Source organism: Panthera uncia (assembly GCF_023721935.1).
Source record: "Panthera uncia isolate 11264 chromosome A1 unlocalized genomic scaffold, Puncia_PCG_1.0 HiC_scaffold_17, whole genome shotgun sequence".
Classification (NCBI taxonomy): domain Eukaryota; kingdom Metazoa; phylum Chordata; class Mammalia; order Carnivora; family Felidae; genus Panthera; species Panthera uncia.
Genome location: NW_026057577.1, coordinates 116,454 through 142,379, shown reverse-complemented (window position 1 = coordinate 142,379; position 25,926 = coordinate 116,454). Strand labels below are relative to the sequence as shown.

The 25,926-nt window shown below is 33.7% G+C and overlaps 1 protein-coding gene across 1 annotated transcript; it reads right to left on the bottom strand.

Annotated features, from left to right (window-relative positions):
- Window positions 1-8,024: 8,024 nt before the first annotated feature.
- On the bottom strand, window positions 8,025-8,951 carry LOC125935056 (olfactory receptor 56-like). Its single transcript, XM_049648774.1, has one exon. It carries the CDS (start codon window positions 8,949-8,951, stop codon window positions 8,025-8,027), a length of 927 nt encoding a protein of 308 aa, XP_049504731.1.
- Between the last annotated feature and the right edge of the window lie 16,975 nt (window positions 8,952-25,926).

Sequence of the window (25,926 nt, the reverse complement as noted above, 5' to 3'; positions counted from 1 at the left end):
TTACTTATGTCAGTCTTGATTAAATCCCTGTCCATGAGTTCTATTGCCTGTTCTTTCTTTTGGGGTGAATTTCTCCATTTGTCATTTTGTCCAGAAAAGAATATACCAAAGAAATAAAAAATAGTAAAGAACCCACAGACCAAGGGAAAAAAAAAAACAACTAAAAACAAGCAAGCAAAAAGCATAAAGAAACAAACAAACAAAAAACTAGATCCTGAGTGTTTTGGTCTAGATAATGGAATCTGGATCTAAAAATAAAGTAAAATAAAATGAAATAAAATAAAATAAAACAAAAAATAAATTAAAAATATACTTTTTAATATTTTTTCATGTATTATTTTTAATTCCTTTTATCCCTTTTATTATTACTATTTTTTTATTTATATATAAGTAAAATGGAAGTTAGATCCTATTTCCCCTAGAGCAGAAATATGATCTTGGACTTGGTGCAAAGGAGTTGTTTGTGCTGGTCTTCTAGGGGGAGGGGCCTGCTGTGTTCATTCTCAGGCTGACCTATTTCAGTGGAAATGCATCTCCTGGGTGCAGGGGAATGGGGTTTGGCATAAATGTTCCCGTTTCCAATAAGTGGTGCTGTTTTGCTCCCTGAAGGCTTTCAGCTCTGAAAAGCAGAAGGAATGTGGTCTGGTCCAGCTCTATAGCTCAGGAGCTGAATATCTGTGCCATGAAACCTTACAGAAAAACAATCACCCTTCTTGTGTCCTCAGTTTCTGTCAGAACCACACATTCACCAAGACTGTGTCCACATTTGTTTTGTGTGTGTGTGTGTGTGTGTGTGTGTGTGTGTGTGTGTTTATTTTAGGCACATGACTGAGTCTCAAAACTCCAAATTTTAGGAATACCCACCATGTGGACCCCCACTCTTCCTCTGGGGTAGGGTCTTACTATACTTTTGCAGGACTGTATGAAACAAGCAGTGGTGTGACTGCACTTCTGTTCAGAGTTTATGTCAAAACAGAATGGAAAGTGGGCACCCTTGCTTGCACCCTCAGCTGGAGTGAGTTTCTGTCTTATTCCTGGAAACAGGACAGCACTTGGTATGACCCATCTTTCTTGTGACCCAAGGAATCCTCAGATTACCCTGTCACTCCTGGGATTGTACCCTGCTTTTCCACTTGAACACCTTTAAGCTAGGCGCTTCCCCCAGGGAAGCGGACTGCTAAAACTTCAGGTTTTACCTCTGCTGCTTATACTCATTTGTGGTAGGCTTCTTAAGCTGGCTTGCTCCCCATGGCCAGACCCAGAACAATAGGTCTCCAGGTGAACTCTCTGCATCTCCTACCTTTCAAATGGTGGTCTTCTGTCTACATAAGGTCTTGCAATGTTTGTTCATTCAGACCTCAAGCTGTTTTTTGTTTTTGTTTTTGTTTTTGTTTTGTTTGTGTGTTCAACAAGATTTGACAACTATATAGCTGTGTTCAAGGGACAAGACAAGCTTAGGGTCTCCCTTCTCCTCTGCCAACTCAACTGCTATCATGTACTGTCTAGCCACCATTTTGTTAATGTGGTGTATCCTGTTGATTGATCTGAAAATGCTGAAACATACTTACATTTCCAGAATTAATCCCATTTGGTCATGGTGTGGACCCTTTAATGTATTGCTGAATTGAGTTTGTTAATACTTTGTTGAACATTTTTTGCATCCATTTTGATTAGTTATATTGGCCTGTAATTATCTTTTTCTGTGGCCTTCTGGTATGGTTTGGGTAATAGTGGGTTAATTAAAATGTTTCTGGGAGCATTTATTCCTTCTCAAAAATTGTTGGAGGAGTTTGAGAGGAATAGGTATTTAATCTATTCAATATCCTATAAATAACAATGAGATCAATTTTATTGGTGGCGTTTAGGTCGCCTACATTCTAATTGATTTTCTACCTGCTTTATCTGTTTATTGAAAGAGTAGTGTTGAATACGTCAACCATAATAGTGAATTTGTTTAGTTTTCCTTGCAGTCTTACCAGTATTTGTCTCCATTTTTTTTTCTTTTTCTTTCAGTTTTACCAGGTTGGGATATGCAATTCTGCAGTTAGGTGGATAAGTGTTTAAGACTGTTATTTCTTGGAAAATTGATCTGTTTTTACATTCGTAATGCCTTCCTTGACCCTTTGTAATATTCTTTGGTTTGAAGTATTTTCCAAAAATTAGTATAACTCTTTTTTCATTACCACTAGCTTGAAATGTTCTTATCCCTTTGATTTGAAATTAGTTGCAACTTTATAAAGTCAGTTTATTATATACAATGTAGAGTTTTACTTATTATTTTTAAACTTTTGATGATCTCTGTCTTTTTTTTTTTACTTGAGAGTAGTTTCCATTCAGTGTTACATTCATTTTAAGTGTATAACATGCTGATTCAATAAGTTTAATGTTACGCTCTGTTCACCAGAAGAGTATGTAAATTCTTTCATTGTACAACATTATTACAATGTCATTGGCTATATTATTTTAGTGTGCCTTTTATTTAAACTACTTATTTATTACATAACTGGAAGCCTGTATCTCCTACTCCCCTTCACTCATTGTGTCTATTTTTGTGCCACCACCACACTGTTTTATCCACTATAGCTTTGTAGCATATATTAAGATGTGGAATTGTGTTACCTTGAATTTTGTTTTTCTTTCTCAAGATTCCTTTGGTTATTCGGAGTTTTTGTGGTTTGATGCAAATTTTAGTGTTATTTGTTTGATTTTTGTGAAAAATGCTGTTGGTATTTTCATAGGTATTGCATTGTTGCTGTAGACTGTTTCATGTTATACAGACTTTAATTCTGTCACAACTTGAGCATTAAATATCTTTCCATTTGTCTGTGTCATCTTCAGTTTCTTTCATCAATGTTTTATACTTTTCCAAGTACAGATATTTTATCTCTTGGTAAGTTTATTCCTATTAGTCTTATTTGGGATGGTGTGGATTTAAATTAAATTGTTTTCTAAATTCTTTTTCTACTACTTTATTATTAGTGTGTACTGTGTGTGGTATTGCAACTTTACTAAACTATTCCATTACTTCTAGCAGTTATTTGTTGAAGTTTTTATGTTATATGCAAATAGTAACAGTTTAACATTTTCTTTACCAATGTGTATGGTCTAAATTATTTTTCATATCTGATTTCTGTGGTGGGCTTCCAGTACTGTTGAATGAAAGTGGCAAGAATGGACATCCTTGTCTTAATTCCTAACCTTACTGGTAAAGCTCACAGTTTATGTCTATTGAGTAAAATGTTAGTTGTGGTCTCAGATATATGGCCTTTACTATGTTAAGGTTTATTCCCACTAAGCCAACTCTGTTGAGTTTTAATCATGAACATATGTTGAGTTTAGTTAAATTCTTTTTCTGAATCTGTTGATCATATGATTTTTATCCTTTGTTTTATTGATGTGGTATATCACATTGATTTGTGATTACTTAGCCATTCTGGCATCCCTGGAATAAGTCCCACTTGATTTTAGTGAATAATACTTTTAATGAATTTTTTAATGTGTGTTTGTTAATAATTTTTGAGGTATTTTACCTCAATATTAATCAGGGAAATTGGCCTATAGTTTTGTGGGGTTTTTTCTTTCTTTCTGTTTTATTTTAATTCATTCATTCATTCATTCATTTGTTCTTTTTTTTCTGTGTTGTTTTTGCCTTGCCTAGGTATTAGTTGCTTATGTACATCAACTGATGAATAGATGAAGATAATTTGTTTATATATAGTTAAGAGTTTCTTTTATGATTTGTCTCTCTCTTTCTTGTTTTTTTTTCCTTTCCCTTATGTTCATCTGTTTGTATCTTAAATTCCACATATGAGTGAAATCATGGTATTTGTCTTTCTCTGATTTACTTTGCATAGCCTAATAGTCTCTAGCTTCACATGTGTCATTGAAAATGGCCAGATTTCATTCTTTTTTTTTTAATCACTGAATAACTACAACTTCTTTATCCATTTATCAGTTGATGGGTATTTGGAATATTTCCTAAATTTGGCTATTGTTCACAAAGCTGCCATAAACATCAGGGTGCATGTATCCCATTGAATCAGTATTTTTGTATCCTTTAGGTAAAAGTATAGTAACTTTTAATGTAATAGTTACATATATAAGGACTAAAGAGTTCAAACAATATATAAAAACAAGTGGGACTCAGTCAAACTGTACCTAGATAAATAGCATATTATAAGATGAAAATAAATATTTGGTCTCTTTACATAATTTAGCTATGTTGATAGTGCTGCTATAAACATTGGTCTACATGTGCATCTTCAAATCAATATTTTTGTTTCCTTTGGGAAATACAGTGTAGTGGAATTTCTGGATGTAGGGTAGTTCTATTTTTAACTTTTTGTGGATCCTCCATACTGTTTTCCAGAGTGACTACACCAGTTTGCATTCTGACTAACAGTTTAAGAGGATTCTCCATTCCCTGCATTTTCACTAACATCTGTTTTTTCATGTGTTGTTAATTTTAGCAACTGACTGATGTAAGGTCATATCTCATTGTACTTTTTATTTGTGTTTTGTTGATAATGTGTGATGTTGAGAATTTTTCCATGTGTCTCTTAAGCATCTGTATGTCTTCTTTAGAAAAATGTCTATTCATGTATTCTGCCTATGCACACACATGCATGCACATGCAGTGAAATATTGCTCAGGCATAAAAAATGAAATCTTTCAATTTTCAACAACATGCATAGAGATAGATACTATTATGGTAAGCAGAATAAGTCAGAAAAACACAAATACCATAGAATTTCACCCATATGTGGACTTTAAGAAACAAAACAGATAAATATAGGGGAAAAAAGAGAGAGGCAAATCATAAAACAGACTCTTGACTGTAGAGAACAAACTGAGTGTTTCTTGAGTGTTTGGTGGGCAATGGGTTAAATGTGTGATGGGTATTAAAGAAGACACTTGTGATGAGCACTGGGTGCTGTATGTAAGTGATGAATCACTAAATTCAACACTTGAAATTAATATTACAGTGTGTGTTAATTAACTGGAATTTAAATCAATATTTGAAACAAAACAAAACAAAATGAAACATAAAGAACAAAAGCATTCCTATCAGCACTCAGAGAATAGGAATCACAAAACACAAATAATTTATCAGTAAAATCCTTAAAATTAAAAAAAATGATTTGCAGAGAGATAAATCTCATTTTGAAGATTTATTATATTCTGGTTGTCCTACGTGATATGACTTGAAGTATAATTATTCATCAATAATTTTAATACAATTAAATGTCTGCACCATTAAGCATGAATGCATACAATCTTTCCTTGTATTCACCTTACAGTCTGATTATAAACTGATAGTTTAATTTCAGCAATATCTCCTTGGGATTTGATATTTTCTCTTTATATCTAAGTTATGGATAGAGCAAGAATCTTTTGAGCACACATTGATTTTATCTAGAGATAATCTATTTCTTTGTAATAACCTGAAACTTAATTTTTGGTGGCATAATGCCCATATTTGAATCTGACCCTTTTCTAAAATCAAACACAAATAGATACCAGACTTGAAAATTACCTGAGCAGACAAAACCAATTAAGCCATACAAACAAAATTTAATTTATTATGCAAAAAAAAAACCCACAAACATAACATGGACCACTTTTTATAAATTCCTCTGAAAATCATAAATGAAACAAACTTTTCCCACAAGTTGACATGAGGCAACCACTTAAAAAAAAGTTTATTTATTTATTTTAAGAGACAGAGAGTATGGGGGAAAGGCAAAGAGAGAGGGAGAAAGAATCCTAGGCAGACTCCACACTGTCAGTGCAGAGCCCAAGATGGGTGGCAAACTGACAAACCCTGAGATCATGACCAAAGCTGAAATTAAGAGTTGGTGCTTAACCAACTGAGCCACCCAGGCACCCCATGAAGCAACCACTTTTAACCAATCATCTATTACTGAGGAAGCTCTAATATTATAACCAATTATTATAAATATTCTCACTCTATAAGCTTTCTTATAAAAATATACATGTGAGTCTCATTTCACCATTGGTTTGAGAGTTCCCAGTTTACAAACTATTTTCATATGCACAATATACTCTTATGATTTACTAGTTTAGTCATCTAATACTTTTGTTCCTGTATTCCTGAATTTTGACACATGAAATACAATAAGGCAGCAGGAAATAATAAATGCTATTCTCATTTGGCAGATAAAAAATTAATATGCTCATTGCTGGAAAAATATTTTCTCAGTCAAAAAGTATGAACACTCAACTATGAAGATTAAGAACAAAGAAAACAACTTTAAAATGTAGAAAATGTATTTTAAAAGTTTTTCACTATTGGTAAAATATAATTAAAATACATTTTTAAATTAACCAATTGGACAAAATAAGCAAAGCAAGAAAGAATTCACAATGATGAGTGGATTATAAATTTATGTAAAACTTTACCCTTCCATATGTAGGTATCAAAACATTTATATTGTATATATGTTAGCATTCAACATATATATTAATTGTATATATATAATTATATATATTTATTAATTATTACTAAGGAAATGGTAAATATTTCTCTATAAAATTTATAGCAAACTTAGCTCTAGAAAACTCTGTTTGCTAACACATGAATAAAAATGTACATATGAGAAGGGTGGCCAATGATAGAAAGCCACTTGATTTCCTGACTGAAGAACATAGGGGTAGTTAGTTTCATCTGATGGTCCATGGACAAATATAGATCCCTTGTTTCAAAACCTAGGGATTTTTCTATTAGCATTTATATTTGTATGTGACAACTTCTAATTTTAAACAGTAGTTAAATGGGTTTTCAAACATTATGAAGGGGTAAGAAAAATCTCTGTTACAAAGTTATAGTAATTCAAACATGTAATTTATGGCCATAGGATTAAGGCATAAGAGAAATAATGAGGGGATGTTTTTAAGTAAATTGTTTAAAATGATACACCTGGGGGCACCTGGGTGGCTCAGTTGTTTAAGCATCTGACTTCTGCTCAGATCATGATCTCACGGGTCATGAGTTTGAGCCTCATATCAGATTCTCTGCTGTCAGCACAGAGATTGCTTCAGAAACTCTGTCCCCCTCTCTCACTATCCCTCCCCTGCTCACTCTCTCTCTTTCTCAAAAAAAAAATAAATAAATATTTTTAAAAATCATGCCTGGAATCATATATTAAAAAAATGATACACTTGAAACTAATATAACACTGTTTGTTATACTTGAATTAAAAAATAAAAAATAATGCATTAATTAATTAAAGATAATAAACCAGTTAAATATATAAGAAAATATGAAGACCTGAAATAATACTTGGGCAAAAGCAATATGAAAAAAAAATCCAAAATAGGATTCTTTTTTTATTTTAAGTTTTTATTTTAATGCCAGTTAGTTTACATGCAGTGTTATATTTGTCTCAGGTATACAATATAGTAATTCAACACTGCCATACATCACCCTGTGCTCATCACCCCAAGTACGCTGCTTAATCTCCATCATCTATTTAACCCATCCCTCCACCTCCTGCCCTCTGGTAACCACCTGTTTGTCCTCTATAATTAAAATTTTGTTTCTTGATTTGACACTGTCTCTCTTATTTTTTCCCTATGCTTCAAAACAAGAATTTTATCATAGTACACATGCATAAGAAAGGGTTTCACAATGTTAATATTTTTAGGAAGAATTAGTATAAAACTTAGTATGGGGTCAGCGTCACATGGGGTCCACATTTTCCTTTTGTTTAATACAAAAATAAAGACAATAAAAACAGCTATGTTTTATATTGATTGCTGACTGGTTTATTTCTAACTTACAGCATTTTGCTTAATAAATTTGAAAGATTATATGAGGCATAACAGTGCTCTGCTCCATTAGCAGTGTGCCAAAGATAGAGTGAAATTGGCCATGAAGTGTCTACAGACAAGTAGCATTTACTTTCTGTATATTGCCTGTCTCTGTTGTAGTAATATCCTTCTGCAAACAAGATCTGTCATTTCATCTACTATTATCAACATTTATCAATTTATTAAGGTAATCATCTTCCCAGGACTTTCCTGAGAGCTCCAGCCACCTCTTTGTTTCGTAGACTATAGATGAGGGGGTTGAGCATGGGGGTAAGGATAGTGTAGAAGACAGAGACCACTTTGTCCTGCTCAGCAGTGTGATAGGCTTTGGGGAGAAAATATTTGATGATGGCTGTTCCATAGAAGAGAGACACCGCAATTATATGAGAAGAACAGGTTGCCAAAGCTTTTCTTGTCCCCAAGTTTGCTCTTAATCCCAAAACAGTGGAAACAATCTGGCCATAAGAGGCCATGATGGCAGATATTGGCAAAAGGAGAAAGAGAACACCACTGACAAAAAGGCCATTTTCATAAAGAGAAGTGTCAGCACAAACGAGTTTCAGGAGTGCTGGGATCTCACAAAAGAAATGATGGATTTCCCTGGAAGCACAGTAAGGGAGACTCAGAGTATAGATAACATGGATTAAGGCATTGAGAAGTGCACTTAGCCATGTGCCAGTCACCATGAATGCACAGACTATGGGGCACATGAGTACTGAGTAATGGAGGGGGCGGCATATAGCTACATAACGGTCATAAGCCATTACTGCCAGAAGAAGACACTCTGCTCCCACAATAGTCATGAAGAGGAAAAGCTGAATTCCACAACCAATATAGGAAATGCTGTTTCTTCCAGACAAAAAGTCAATGGCTATCTTTGGGACAAAAGTAGAGCTATATAAAAGATCCATCAAGGAGAGTTGACTGAGAAGGAAATACATAGGAGTATGGAGGCGAGAATCAAACCAAATAAGAATCATCATCATTACATTGCCAACAAGGGCTGCAAGGAAAACCAGGAAGATGAGAGTGAAGAGAACCTTTGGGGCCTGGATGTGGTGAAACAGCCCCAAAAGAATAAAATCAGTTCCAGTGGTTCTATTGATCCATCCTTCCATTCTCTCCCTCTGAATTCATTACCCTGGATAGAATTTACAAATATATTTAGACCCTCTATCCATTTTGGTAACACCCTCATTTTACAATGTCTTAATTCCATTGTATCTCTTAGTCTTGCAATATCAAATATATTTATATAAAATTTAATTTAAACATTGTCTTAGCCCAGTTTTACTTCTCTTGTTATTGAATATTTCTTAAGAATGTATGATATCAGACATGTGGTAAATACATAAAACTAGTAAAGTACTGTTATTTCACGAATATTTATACTGAATTAAATATGTAAATATATTATTTTTTAGTGTTACTTGTAGTTGTGTTGAAAAGGCAAGGCTGATGATGTTGAATAAAGTAACTTCTCACCTAAGCAGTATAATGTTTGGTCATCATAAAACCTAATATTCAATTAATTTTTGGTATCAAGTGAATCTATTTTTTCTGAAATACTACATAGAAATGATTACCTTTTATTACTTTTTCCTCTGAATATCACCAGAAAGATGTCTATGTGAATGAACAAAATTATCCAGAGTGATTAATCTTCCCTTGTTGCCAGGACCATGCATTACCAACGAGCTAAGGAGGTTAAATAGCTTCCCCAAAAAAATCTCTCTACCACAGAGATTTGTGTCAAATTAAAAATCTATGTGCACTGTCCTTAGGGTAAATTTCACTTGTTTGCCTCTCTGTTCCCTTAGGTACAGAGTAACACACACATTTATTCCATTGTCCTTCAAATACCCCAATTAAACAAGTGTGGTCCCTTAAAAACAAATATAATTTATTTGCATAATCATTTGTTTATCAGCACCACATGTCTCCACCTCGAGAATTTAAAAATTGCCATGTTGAAATCCCTGTTCATAATTTAATGGTTGTTGATACAGAATAGTTGTCTTTTAGAATTCAAAGCAAATGGACTTTTTTTCCTGACTTCACCATTTTTAGTGACCTCAGATATGTTAATTAACTTCTATTTCCTTTGATTCTTCATGTATAAATTGGGATAATAAAGGAATGAATGCCTAGGGCTTTGCTCACAAAACCTTATCAAGTTCATTGATGACAACCATTCACTTGGAATAGTGCCAGACGCACAGGAAAATACTAAAAGTTTCCATATGGAGTTGAGTTTGAACTTTATGAATAAATATTTTTAGGAGTATGAATTGACCTGTCATATATAATTGTATTTTGCCTTCTGTTAAATATCAAATAGACAAATTAGAGATTTGTATAAATTTCAACATGTATTTTTTATAGAACTAAAACTTAATATAGTTTTTTTTTATTGAGGTACTCATGTACGGAATTTAAACTTCAAATTCTAAACCTATTATAATGAAACAATGATGATCTTGCTCCAACCTCTCCTTTTCAAAACCAACCACTTAAAATTCTTTTAGCTATTTATACTGTATTTATGACACATGTCTAAATTAATGCTAGTGCTGTTATTTCTTGGTTTACCAACTTTAGATATTATCAATTGAGATTATCAACCAACCAAACTCGAGCAGGGCCACCACTCATAATACATCAGGCTTCATCTCATTTTGCTAATAAACATTTTCACAGAGCTTCTTAATAACTTCATAGCAGGTTAATATTTTTGGTCCATGTATGTGTAAAAACGACTTCATTTTCTCTTTATTTTTTATTTGATTCAAGGTTAATACCCAGTTTCCTTCTGAAATTCAAAGGCATTGCTCCATTTACCATTTTTTTGATCTACTACGCTTCAGATGGTAGATTCTTTTTTTTCTCCTTTCTGAAAGCTTCAACATGTATTTTTAATAAATTATATGTGTGACCCCATGCCTTAATACCATATTTCCTGGGTCTTTTCAACAAGAAACATACACCTACCCTTGTGATTTTTGTACATTTATGATGTAATTACATATATCCCTCTCTTTTAAAAAATGTTTATTTATTGAGAGAGGGAGAGAAACTGAGTGGGGGAAGGGCTGGAAGAGAGAGGGAGACAGAGGATCTGAAGCAGGCTCTGTGCTGACAGAAGATAGCCCAATGCAGGGCTCAAACCCAAGAACTGTGAGATCATGACATGAGCTAAAGTCAGATGATTAACCAACTTAGTCACCCAGGTGTCCCATAATTACATATATTTCACTAAATTTCCCTGAGCATCATAATTCCAAAATGATTCCCATTTTATTTTCTGTGTATAGAGGAAGAAGAAATACATAATACTTTTTCATAAATTGAACTTGACCTGGGAATGATACATTTGGATAAGTTTGGTTACTGGGGAGAAATAGGTCACATGGTGATGTTCATTGAGATTAGGTCACAAAACGAAATTAATTTGATGTAGTTTTGATTTTAAGGTGAGACAAGGATTTTTCTAATTGTGAGCTTCTGTAAAATTCAAGCTAATGTTAGTATTTACTGATGACTTTCTATGTGCCAGCCAGTTTTAAGTACTTTACATATATATTAAATCCTTAGACTTTCTTATGTCCCCATAAGTAAGGCACTGTGCATAATACTACTTCAGTGCCTCTGATCATACCCATTTTATAACCATGTAACTTTAATATCACTGAAGGTTTAATGTTTTTTTATTCTACTTAGAAAGATGCAATACACTGTTAAAATCCAAAAGTATTAGAAATTAACATTTTAGAGGGACTTTAACACACTCTCAATTCATTACAACAATCATATAATGAAAAAGTAGTCCATCTCTCCTTTCACAGCTGAGTTCACTGTTCAAAGCTACCAAAACATTAAGAAAAAAAAATAAAACGTAAGTATCAACACTATTGCTACTAAATGAAATGCAGAATGCAAAAACAATTTTGGAATAAAATTATCCTTTTTTTGTTAAATTCAGCTTTATTTTTTTCAGTTTCCATGGGGTTTTAAAATAGCACATGTACAATAATGCTTTATAATTTTTGAAAAAAATTTAATGGTTTATCTGGTTTGCTTAACGCTGGAGATAATTGGGTATATTATAAAAACATTTTATTAAATCATTTTCATTAAAAAAGCATAAAATCTAAAAGTCACACTTATAACAGAAGTGACCATTTTCATATGCTGTAGTAACTATTGTGAGGTGGGCATTCTCTTCTCAAGTCTATCTTAGTTTCATGGCAAAAGAAACCTCGAATCTGTGTCTCCCAGAACCCCATTGTTTGTATGGTTCATGACTAGCATTTACCAATGACAGGGATATACACATGATGTGGAAAATATAAGAAAATAAATGGAGTTACTCTTTGAGAAAAGCAGATGTGTAGGCAGATGTAAGTTTTAAATCAGCTTCCAGGTGAGCTTCTAGGAAATATACTACATTGGTGCTAGAAATCAAAACCATCAGTGGGAGTATCACATACATCCTGAGATTTGCAGCAGCCTCCAGGTGACTTATCAACACCACCCAAATATAGCCTTCACTCTACCAGCCCTTATAAAGTACAAATAAGCATCTAAATCATTATGGTAAAATCAATTATGCTGGGTAAACCATTAATGGATTTTGTTTACAGAATATTGCAGTTTCACAATATTTGTTACCAGAAGGTGTCCCTAGGAAGAAGAACCTCAAAGACAGGAATCTGAAATTGATCATCTAATCTGATTAGATGAAATAAGATGATATAATAATTATCAGTAAAAAACTGGACACTACTATTCCAGAGTGTACTGTGACAAAAAAAAAATTGAATCATCACTAGTAATTGGTGAAAATCAATTGTGACAAAAGTAAGATTTGGGATGAAAATCTTACTCCTATAGGAAAAATTATGGTAGAAATAAAGAACCCACTCTTTGTGAACTGGAGTATATTTTTTTGATTTTAGAAATTCAATTTTAAGAAGGAAATGACAAACTCAGTCCTTTAATCAAAGGGTCAGACAACCAAAGAACTTTAATGACTATCCTGGAACAAAAATATTTTTTTCTTGAGGCAAGGATTTGTGAACAAAAGAGAATAAATATCCTGTTACAGAGATAACCTAAAGTATAAAACAAGCTGAATTTACTTCCTCAATAAGACTTATGCAATTTTGGACACTGATTGAAAAAACAAATTGAGGGGTGCCTGGGTGGCTCAGTCGGTTGAGCGGCCGACATCAGCTCGTGTCATGATCTCACGGTCAGTGAGTTCCAGCCCCGCTTCAGGCTCTGTGCTGACAGCTCAGAGCCTGGAGCCTGTTTCAGATTCTGTGTCTCCCTCTCTCTCTGGCCCTCCCCCGTTTATGCTCTGTCTCTCTCTGTCTCAAAAATAAATAAAACGTTAAAAAAAAAAAAAAGAAAAGACAAATTGAAATTGAGACATCCAAGTACATTAAAAAATCTACCTTGAACACCAAAATCCCACTGATCTTGCCTTGCCAGCAGGGGAAGTCTCTTTTCCCTTGTCCCAGGAAGTTAGCAGTTTCATATCTGGATATCTTGTAATGAATTCACCTCTGGCAATTGTCCTGCAGGAAACTGTCCATTATTTATAAGATCCAATTCTTTTCTCACTCATTTGCAGAACTGGTGCAGGTAATAGAAGCATAGAAATTTTATTTTTTAATAAAGAGAATGAGATAGTCGAGTAATATCTTTAGCAACTTTATATTTAAAATATATAATCCAAAAAATATATGATATAAATCTACTACTGGCTTACCCCAAAGGACCTGGAGATATATTATTGGAATTATTCCTATAATATTTCACAGTACCTCATGGAAAACCAATTGTACACCCTAAATTACACATTATAGATGTATAGACTATTGAATAAATGCACACACCTGGCTTTTTTCTTATATGTACAAGCTTATCTACATAATATTTTTTGCCACAATTCTATTTAATCTTTCTTGTGACTATACTGTGTCCCTGTCCTTAACCATGCTAGTCTTTGAAATAACATCTACACTTCTGCCATTCTTAATTTTGTTAACTTTGCAGAGTGGATTAAATATGCAAAACAGCTAAGTACACATCTAGGATGCCAATGTATCTAATGAAAATAAAATAATTATGAGTGTTTCATAGTAGAGAGAATAGACTTTTTATTTACCATGGATCCTGCCATGAAGACTATTGATTGTGGATAAAAAAGAAAATTTTCTGAGTATGTAAATAGGTAGTAGTATCATGTCAGAGTAGAGGTCATTAAGTAAGGCAATGTATGGGCAGATTCCTTCCAAAGAACAGCTTCTAATTGACTGCAATGTTTGTTTTTATTTTTGGCATTGTTTTTCTGTATGTATGTATGTATGTATGTATTTAACAGGCTTCACCCTCAGTGCAAAGCCCAATGCAGGTCTTGAACTCATGACACTGAGATCATGACCTGAGCTGAGATCAAGTGTCAGAATCTTAACCAACTGAACCACCCAGGTGGCTCTGTTTATTTTTCATAAAAAATGAAAGTATTGGAACAGAATTAAATTGCCTCTTAATAGAGTGATTGCTATATCCTAGTAACTTCATTCTCTTTATTTACCCTATAGTAGTAACACAGTTTTCTCTAGTTATGGAATATTTCCAAATATTGAACTGGGGGCTGTCAAAGTATTAACTCACCTGGGATATCCTCACACTTTTTACACATAACTATATACTTGAGTCATCTTTATGGTATCTACATAGATGTCACAACTTCCATAGAGTTGCCTCAATATCTCCTTACTTCACTTCCCCTCACTTTTCACTTTACCAGGTATTGGTAGGTTAGGTGAGTATTGTCCTGGACACAAGCACCCTATGCATATCTCTGTAAATGTATTTCCTGTGGTGAATAATGATGACATAATTGTCTTAAAGGAAGGGATTACATACACATTATGGGAAATAAGCTTAAGAATTCTCTATGCTTACATCAGTGGGTTAACAAGACTTAGGGCTGAAAACCCCTGCAGGGCTAAAGCACCCAAGGTTAGTCATTAAGTAGAACAAAGCATAGGGCAGAAAGCCACCTCAGGGCAAAAGTGCCCAAAGTCAGTAGGGTGAAAGTGCCCAAGGTTAGCTAGCTAAAGGAGTAAATTCTTATTCTTAAAGTTGTATGCTCCATCAATCTTAAACTTTAGAGATAACAACCAATTAGTTGTACCACGAGCAGGAAAATACTATCTGGCACCAGTGTACCATTGGGCTTTGATCACATCTTCAAATTCCACTTGTCCCCTAAACCCTTTGCTTCTTACACACACAAGTTAATGGTTACTATCTGATTATTTTCTTCTGCACGTTCAACACGTATGTAAAATCTTGATAGCCCAATAAATACAGAGACAAAACCCTCTTGTCTCCTCTCAGTCATTAGTCTTTCTCCATTAGTCTCTCTCATATTTATTTCTGCAGCTACTCTCTTGTTGGACAAAAGAGAACTCCACACTCATAGTCTACAACAACATATCTCTGCATTTCAGGACCTTCACATTCTCCCTAGTATTTTTTTTTCTAATTAAAAAATTGCTAATATGGATATTAGTAAATTATTATTAAATGATTATGAAAAAAATGAATGAGTGAATGACTGAAAACACCTATACTCCCTGAAAACAAATGAATTATTGTGAATACTTGATTTAGAGTACAGTTCTGGAAAATCAAATTTGAAAATTTTATTTTGAATCATTTTTACATCATAATAATACTATGTTTTCTTGATCTTCAGTTTATTCCAATACTGAATTTTAAACTTTCTTGATTTTTGCTTGCTCAAGATCACTTACAACTGACTTTTGTATATTACATTACACACACACACACACACACACACACATACACATGGTATTTCATTGTATATATATGTACAATGAATATATAATGAATATAATATACACGTAAAATTCATCAAGATGGTAAATTTTATTTTTGTGTATTCCACAATTATGTATGTGTGTGTGTATATATATGTATATATATTACATATGCATATAAATATACATTACACATATATACTTAAATATATACATATATAAAATATATATGTATATATTTATGTGTACAGACCAAGTCTTAAGCATATTCACATTGTTGTGCAACAAATCTCCAGGAATTATTCATTTTCCAAAACTGAATCTTTATATACATTAAACAACTCTCCACTTCCACCTCTCACAGCCTTTGACAAGCATATTCTATCTTTTGTCACCATGAATTTGAATACCTTATTTAACTGAAATCAATGGAATCAACAGTATTTGAATTTTCATTACTGGATTATTCTACATAGTGTGATGCCCTCAGGGTTAAAAAATTTACAGCATATATCAGAATTTCCTTTTAGGGCATCTGAATAATATTCTATTGTATGCATACACCACATAGTGTTTATCCACTTATCCACCAATGGATGCTTTCCATATTTTGACTGTTATGAATAATGTTACTAGAACATTAGTATATAAATATATCATTGGGACCCTGATTTCATTTCTTTTGAATATATACTTAGAAGTTAAGTTAATGGATTATATATCAATTCTCTATTTTTTTGAAGAATTATAGCTACAACATTTTTCATAGTAGCTACAGCATTTTACATTCCCAAAAACAGTGAACAAAATTGATTTGAAGAAATAAAGTCTAAAAAGGTCATGCCCATGAAAAGGAAACATGTATCCAGGTATAAGAAGCAGAGATTCCCAAATAAGATGAACACAAAAAGACCTACATCAAGACGTATGGTAATTAAAATGGCAAAAGTTAAAAATAAAGACAGAATCTAAAAAAGCAGCAAGGGTCACATATAAGGGAACTAGGCTATAAAGTGATTTTTCAGCAGAAACTTTGCAGAAGGGAATGGCAAACTATATTTAAAGTGATAAAAGGAAAGACATGCAATCAATAATACTCTAACTGGCAAGGTTGTCATTCAAAATTGAAGGATAAAAATAATTTCCAGGATAAGCAAAAGCTAAAGATTGTCACCACTAAATTGGAATTACAAAAAAAATGTTCAAGAATATTCTTTAAGCAGAAGACAAAAGGTCTTAATGACAAATAAGAAACTATATGAAAGAAAAAATATCACTGGCAAGGAAAAATGTATAGTAAAGACAGAGAATCAGGTACTTTAAAAAGCTAATATAAAGATTTTCTTTGTGACTAATTTTGGTGTCTTTTATTTCCTTCTATTGTATGATTATTATGGCCAAGACTTCCAGCTCTATGTTGAATAAACATGGTGAGAGGAGTCATGCTTGTCTTGATATTGATTTTAGTGGAAGAGGCCTCATTTTTTCACCATTAGGTATGATGTTAGCTGTATGTTTTTCATAAATGACCTTTATTACATTGACTTATGGTCCCTCTAAAACTGCTTCATTGAGACTTTCTGCCATAAATGGATTTTGTACTTTGTCAAGGGCTCTTTCTGCATCTGTAGGGTGATCATATGATTTTTAATTACTTCTCTGGTTAACGTGAATTATCTTTGGTTAATTGGCAAATATTGACTTATACTTGCATGCTTTCAATAATCCCACTTCATCATGGTGAATGATTTTTAATGTATCATTGAATTTACTTTGCCAATATTCTGTTGAGGAAATTTGCATCTACATTCATCATATATTAGCCTGTAGATTTTTGTTTGTGTGTTGATTTTATCTGGTTTTGATATCAAGGTAGTGGTACTCTTAAATAATGAATGTAGAAGCTTACCTTCCACTTCTATATTTTAGAATACTTTGAAGATAATAAACACTAAATATAGCACTAAATAAGCAATATATATGTACATATATATGTATAGATAATTATAATTATCACTGATGTAATTATATATATCACTGATATGTATAATTTTATAATATAATATAATATATTATATATATAATTTTAATGAATTAACATACTACAGTGTAGTCTTGGTTTCAGGAGTAGAACCCAGTGATTTATCTCTTACATATGACACCTAGTGCTCATCCCAAAAAGTGCCCTCCTTAATGCTCATCACACATTTAATCAATTACCCCACACACCTGCCCTCCAGCAATCCTTAGTTTGTTCTCTGTATTTAAGAGTCACTTATGATTTACCTTCTTCTCTGTTTTAATGTTATTTTTCCTTTCCTTTCCTTTTACTCATCTCTTGTGTTTCTCAAATTCCACATAAGAATTAAATCATATTTGCCTTTCTCTAACTTATTTCTCTTAGCACACCACAATTTAGTTCCATCCACGTTGTCGCAAATGGCAAGATTTAATTCTTTTTCATCATCAAATAGTATTCCATTGTGTATGTATGTATGTATGTGTGTATGTATATACACACATACATACATACATCTCCATTCATTTTTTACCCATTCATCAGCTAATGGACTGATACCTCTTTCCATAATTTGGCTATTCTTGATAGTGCTGCTATAAATATTGGGGTGCACATGCCCTTGTATCAGCATTTTTGTATCCTTTGGATAAATACCTAGTAGTGCAATTGCTGCATCATAGGGTGGTTCTATTTTTTAATTTTTTAAGGGAAATCCATAATGTTTTCCAGAGTGGCTGCACAAGATTGCATTCCCAACAGTGCAAAAGCGTTCTCCTTTCTCCACATCCTCACCAACATTCTTTATTTCCTGGGTTCATTTTAGCCATTATACTAGGTCTGAGGTAGTATCTCATTGTGGTTTTGATTTGTATTTCCCTGATGATGAGTAATGTTGACAACAATTTCACGTGTCTGTTAGCCATCTGGATGTCTTCTTTGGAAAAGTGTCTATTCATCTCTTCTGTGCATTTATTCACTGGATTGTTTTGTTGTTGTTGTTGTTGTTGTTGTTGCATTTGGTAATATCTTTATTGATTTTGGATACTAACACTTTATCAGATATCATTTACAAATATCTTCTCCCATTCTGTCAGTTGCTCTTATAAACTTTTATCGTTTACTTCACTGTAAAGAGTTTTTTATCTTGATGAGGTCCCAATAGTTCACTTTTGTTTTTATTTCCCTTTCTTCCCCTTCTTCCCCTTCTTCCCTTATCTACTAAGAAGTTGCTAAAACTGACGTCAAAGAGGTTGCTGCTTGTTTTCTCCTCTAGGGTTTTGATAGTTTCCTGTCTCACATTTAGATATTTTTATCCATTTTGAATTTATTTTTGTGTATGGTGTAAGGAAGTGGCCCAGTTCTATTCTTCTGCATGTCACTGTCCAGTTTTCCTAACACCATTTGCTGAACAGACTGTCTTTTTTTTCCATTGGATACTTTTTTCCTGCTTTGTTAAATAGTCCCCTTTTTGGACTACTTTGGGAAGTGGATTTATTGCCTACCCAAGGACAAAAGATCCTGTTGGTGCCTACTAAAGGCCTTTTATTAGCAGGGCGGAGAGGCTGTATTCTGGAGGAACGGGGTGGATCCACACCATGCCAGGTCTTTTAAGACCTCAGATTTTGAATATCAGCTGAGAGCCAAGGGGAAGGCATAGAATTGTCATGCAAGAAGAGCTGACTACACTTGCTATTCTGTGAGGGCTGCCTGAACAGCATGGTGAAGATCCCTGGTCTGTACAGGAGAGACTGTAGTGATGCCATCTTCCCCCCAACACCAACAAAGTAGGACTTCAAAGAGCATCACATTGACACACAGTGGAGGTGGGACAGGCTTACACCACCCCCACTCCTGATACCTGGAAACTATTTACTGGAGCATCACTGACTGACCTAAAGCAGTTGGACTCTGCACCTGACCAGCACAACCACCAGTCCCATGCATCAACAGAAAAATTTTTCTTCTTCTTTTTTTCCTCTCTGTTCTTTTTTTTTTCTTCTGGAATCATGCTCATAGTTATTGATGTGGTTTTTTTTTGCCATTTCTTTATATATATATACATATGTATATATATATGTATATATATGTATATATATGTATGTATATAAATACACATACATATATATACATACATATATATATGCATATACACACACACACATAAATACATGTATATGTCTTTTTTATTGTTTCTTTTTCCTTATTTTCTCTTTTCCTCTGATTTTGTCTTCTTTCTTTTCCTTTCTCTTTCCTTTTAATTAGCCATATAGTTTTATGATTTTCTGTTTTCTTATTCCCCTTTCCCTTGTTTCTTTTTTGGGGATCAGGTTTTTCCCCACCTACCTTTTTTTTTTCCAGGATTAATTCAACAAACAAATCAAAGCACACCTAGTTAAAGGTCCAAACACTCCACCACTAAAATCAAGGAGGAGCTCTGCAGAGATATGACTAGTAGGATAGAGCAGCCAAAATGCAACAGCAGAGGATATACAACATACACCAGAAACACTTCTTGGAATGCCAGGCCCTGGGCAATGTATGACCTCTTTTTAATATAGTAGTACTCTCAGATACAGGACACATAACACACTTTTAAAACATGTAAAAGACAGAAAACTAGCCAAAATAATGAAATGGAAGAATTCTCCTCAAAAGAAATTCCAGGAAAAAATGACATCCAGGGAATTACTCAAAATAGATATAAACAATATACCTGAAAAACAATTTAGAACAACAGTCATAGGACTAATAGCTATACTTGAAAAAAAATCATGAGAGACACCAGAGAAACCATTGCTGCAGAGTTCAAAGAACTAAGAACTAGTCAAAATGAATTTTAAAATGCTATAGGTAAAAATAAAATGCTATAGCTGATATGTAAAGTGAGCTAGATACAGTGACAGTGAGGATTGAAAAAAAGCAGAGGAGAGAATAGGTGAAATAGAAAATAAAATTATCGGAAAAATGAAGGTGAAAAAAGATGGAAAGGAAATTATTAGATCAGGAGAAGAGATTTAGAGAACTAAGTGATTCCATGAAATTAAACAATATCCATATCTTAGATGTCTCAGAAGAAGAAGAGCAAGAAAATGGGACAGAAGGCATATTTAAACACACTGTGGCTGAGAACTTCTCAGGTTTGGGGAAGGAAACAGGCATTCAAACTCAAGAGCCACAGAGAACTCCCTTCAAAATCAACAAAAACAGGTCAACACCACAATATATCATAGTGAAACTGTAGAAATCAGTGATTCATCACTTACATACTACACCCAGTGTTTATCACAACAAGTTCCCTCCTTAGTGCCCATCACCCATTTAGCAGATCTCACACCCATCTCCCTCTGTCAACCCACAGTTTGTTTTCTATCATTAAGAGTCTCTTGTGATTTGTTTCCCTCTCTTGTCTTTTGTATCCCATTCCCATATGTCCATCTGTTTTGGTTCTTAAATTCCACATATGAGTGCAAATATATGGTATTTGTCTTTCTCTGATTGACTCATTTTGCTTAGTATAATCCATTCCAGCTCTATCCACTTCATTGCAAATGGCAAGATTTCATACTTTTTAGTGGATGATTAATATTTCATTGTGTCTATTCATCAGTCAATGGATATCTGGGCTTTTTCAATAATTTGGTTACTTTTGGAAATGCTGCTATAAATATTGGGGCACAAGTATCCCTTTGAATTTTTATTTTTATATCTGTTGGGTAAATATCTAATAGTGCAATTGCTGGATCATAGGGTAATTCTATTTCTAGTTTCTTGAGGAACCTCCATAGTGTTCTGCATGAGTATATATTCTGACCAATAGTCCAAAATGTTCTTGAATCAGTTATCAAAACTCTTTCAGCAAATAAAAGTCCTGGGGCACATGGCTTCCCAGAGGAATTCTACCAGACATTTAAAGAATAGTTAATACCTATTCTTCTCAAATTTTTCTAAAACATATAAAGGAAGGAAAACTTCCAAACTCATTCTATGAAGCCTACATTATCTTGATTCCAAAGCCAAAAACCACACTAAAGAATAGAATTGCAGGCCAATATCCTTGATGAACATGGATTCAAAATTCTCAGTAAAATTTAGCAAATTGAATTCAACTGCACATTAAAAAATTATTTACCATGACCAAGTGGGATTTATTCCTGGACTGCAATACTGGTTAAATATTCACAAATTAATCAATGTGATATGCCACAGTAATAAAGGAGAGAATAATAAAAATATGATCCTGTCAATAGATGCAGAAAAAGCATCTAACAAAATACATTATCCATTCTTGACAAAAACCCTCAACAAAATAGCAATTATGGAACATACCTCAATATGGTAAAAGCCTATACAAAAGACCCACAGCTAATATAATTCTTAATGGGGAAAAACTGAGAGTCTTTCCCCTATAGTCAGGAATAAGACAAGGATGCACACTCTCATCATTGCTGTTTAGCATAGTACTGGAAGTATTAGCCTCAGCAATAAGACAACATATATACATACATACATAACATCCAAATAGGCAAGGTAGAAGTCCAACTTTTATTATTTGCAGCCAACATGATTTTCTATGTAGAAAACCTGAAAAATTCTGTTGCAGACTTTGAGTCTGGATTCTCTCTTGTCTAGCAATGAGCGGATGCAGAATGGAATATGAGGGAAGCTAATGTCTGAAAGGGGACAAGAGCCCCGAGTAACGGCCCTTGATCCATATTTATCAGGATCAGAAGGCTTACACACGTGGTAGACATGCAAAAAAAAGGCATAAAACAGTGATTATTAACTCATGTGTGTGTGAGAAAAGGGGTTTTGAAGGTATGCAGTGTTAGGGGTTTGGGTCAATAAAAAACAAAATCTCAGCACCAAGTAGACAGCTCCTTATGGCAGGAACCAGGTGCCTGTCTGTTTATCTTAACTTTTCTAGGGGATAAGACAGATACAACATGATACCTTAGGGTCATTAAGGCACTTTTTTCTTTGCTAAATAGCTCTGGGCAATTCCGCCCAAAATGTGGTGTTCTTTCACCCTGTTTACCTGTTTGCCTATTTTCAGAAGCTTTCATCCTGTGGAAGCAGCTTTCCACTCTAGGCTTTTGTTCTGTGCTGAGGGCACTTTTGCCCTGTTTACTTATTCTGGAACACTTTTTTTTCCTCTGGCTGCTTACCACTCTAAACGTTGTTAACCCATTGGTGCAAGCTCAGGGAATTCCTAAACTTATTCCCCACAAGATTGCACTCACACACACACACGCACACACACACACACACAAAATGCTAAAAATAATACCTGAATTCATCAAAGTCACAGGATATAGTATCAACTTGCAAAATTCTGTTGCAATTCTATACACCAACAATGAAGGAACAGAAAAAAAAAAAGCAAAACAACAACAATGAAAAAAAAGATTTGATCCCATTTGCAATTCACCAAAAACAATAAGATACCTAGGAATAAATCTAACCAAATAGGTAAAATATATGTATTCTAAAAGCTATTGGCCACTTATGGAAGAAAGTGAAGAGGACACAAAGAAATATAAAAGCATTCCATTCTCATGGATCAGGAAACCAAACATTTTTAAAATGTTTATACTACCCAAAGAAATCTACACACTTAATGCAATCTCTGTCAAAATAACACCAATATTTTTCCCAGAGCTAGAACAAACTTCTAAAATGTGTATGGAGCCACGAAAGATGCCAAATAGCCAAAGCAATCATGAAAAAGAAAAAAAATGGAGATATACAGATACAAAATTTTTTTGATAACAACCGTTTAACAGATATGTCATTTGCAAATATCTCATTCCATAGGTTGCCTTTTTGTTTTTGTTTCTTAAAGATTATCCATTTATTTTGAGACAGAGACAGAGAGAGAGAGAGGGAGAGAGAAAGTTTGGGAGGGGCAGAGAGAGTACTCTCTAAATTTTTTCTTGTCATTGTGTCATAGACTCTAAGTCTAAAGTTCTATTTTGGCCAGCAAAAGAGCGGGATGCAGGATGAAAATGGCTAATGAGAGATGGCTAATGTCTGGGAAAAGACAAGAGCCCCGAAATAGGGTCCTTGTCCTCTTTTTATTAGGATCAGAAGGCTTATAAACATGGCTATGGACGTGCACAAAGAGACAATGAATCTGTGAACATTAACTTGTGGGTGTGAGGGAGAGGGGGTCTTGAAGATATTTGGGGTATAGGGGTTTGGGTTAATACAAAGCAAAATTCTTACACCGGAGAGCCTGATGGAAGGGTGTTTACAGCAGACATGAGGCACCACCTCTGTTAATCTTAGCTAAGCCTAGGGGATGAGACAGGTAGGGGAAATCGCCTCAGAGTTAACAAGGCACCTTTTCATTTGTTAATCTCCGCTCTGGACTGCATTACCTGCAGCACAATGGCCTATTGCCCAATTTGCCTGTTTACCTGAAAGGTAAACTGAAAAACTGAAAAACTGAAAGCAGTTTTCTGCTATAGTACTAAATTTGGGGTGCTTCTACCCTGAATATATAATTTTGTTTATTTCATATACCTATGTATTGAGCACCTTTGAACACTTATTTTGGGGCCTTTACCCCTCATTCTCTATTCTGGGGGCTCTGCACCTTCCTATTTTTGGTGCCTTTGCACCTCTTTATTTGGGTGCCAAATTTGGTTTACCCAAACTCGGGTGTGAGAATCCTATGGCTTTGTATTTCTTTATGCTTTGTTACCCCTTTGGTGTAAGCCTGGGGGATTCCTAAGCATATTCCCCACATCATTGATTTCTAGTTTCACACCATTGTGATCAGAAAAGTAATATTATATAATTCCAAACTTTTTAAATTTGTTGAAACTCTATTCTGGAGAATGTACAATGTGCACTTGAAAAGAATTTATATTCCACTGTTTTGGGATGGAATATTTTGAATACATCTGTTAGGTCCTTGTCATCTAATATGTCATTCAAAGCCATTTTTTTGGACATTCTGTCTGGATGATTTATCTATTGATCTGAGTGAGGTCTTGATATCCCCTATGAATATGTTTTTATTGAAAATCTTCTTTTATATCTGTCAATACTTGCCTTATGTATTTTAGTGCTCCCACACATAAATATTTACAATTTTTTTTATCTCTTTTAGGATTTTTTCTTTTTATAATTATGTAATATCTTTATTTTTTGTTACAGTCTATTTTTAAAGTCTATTTTGTTTGGTATAAGTATTGCTACTCCAACGTTGTTTTTACTTCCATTTACATGGTAAATATATTTTTCTTTTTACTTTCCATTTGCATGAGTCTTTAGTTTAAAGTGAGTCTCTTGCAGACAACATATAGATAGCTCTTGTTTATTTTATCAGTTCAGTCACCTTCTGCGTTTTGATTGAATGGAGCATTAACTCCATTTACATTCAAATTAATTATTGATAAGTATGTATTTATTGCCATTTTTTTTCTTGTTTTGCGATTGTTTTATAGTCATTCTTTGTTCCTTCTTCCCTTGCTCTCTTCATTTGTGGTTTGATGGCTTTCTTTAGCAATATTCATTGGTTCCTTTCTTTTTGTTTTTTTGTGTTATCTATTATAAGTGTTTTTGATTTGTGGTTAGCACTAGGTTTATATATAACATCTTATGCATATAACAGTGTACATTAAGTTAATGATTGCTTATTTTTAAACCCATTGTGAAACATTAAATATTAAATCACCCCTCATGTTTTATTTATGATATCATACTTTATAAGCTTTTATTTTGTGAATCTCTTGGCAACTTTTAGACATAGTATTCATTTTACTCTTCTTGCACATCGATCTCTGTACTGGTTTTATAAGTGACTAATCTACTAGTTTCATTATACGTTTGCAATTAACACTGATTTTTTTTTCTTTTATAATTTTCTTACTCATGACTATGGCCTTTTCTATCCACTCAATTAGTTCCCTTTTATATTTCTTATAAGGCTGGTTTAATGGTGATGAACTCCTTTAACTATTGGTTGGCCAGGAAACTATCTCTCCTCTTTTTATATATAGAGTGTGTGAAAGCAAGGGAATGGCAGAGAGAGAAGGAGAGAGATAACCCCAAGCAGTTTCTGTGCTGTCAGCACAGAACCCAATGTGGGGCTTGATTCTATAAACTGTGAGATCATGACTTTACCCAAAATCAAGAATCAGATACTTAATCAACTGAGCTACCCAGGAGCCCCTATCTGTCCTATTTTGAATTATGTCTTTG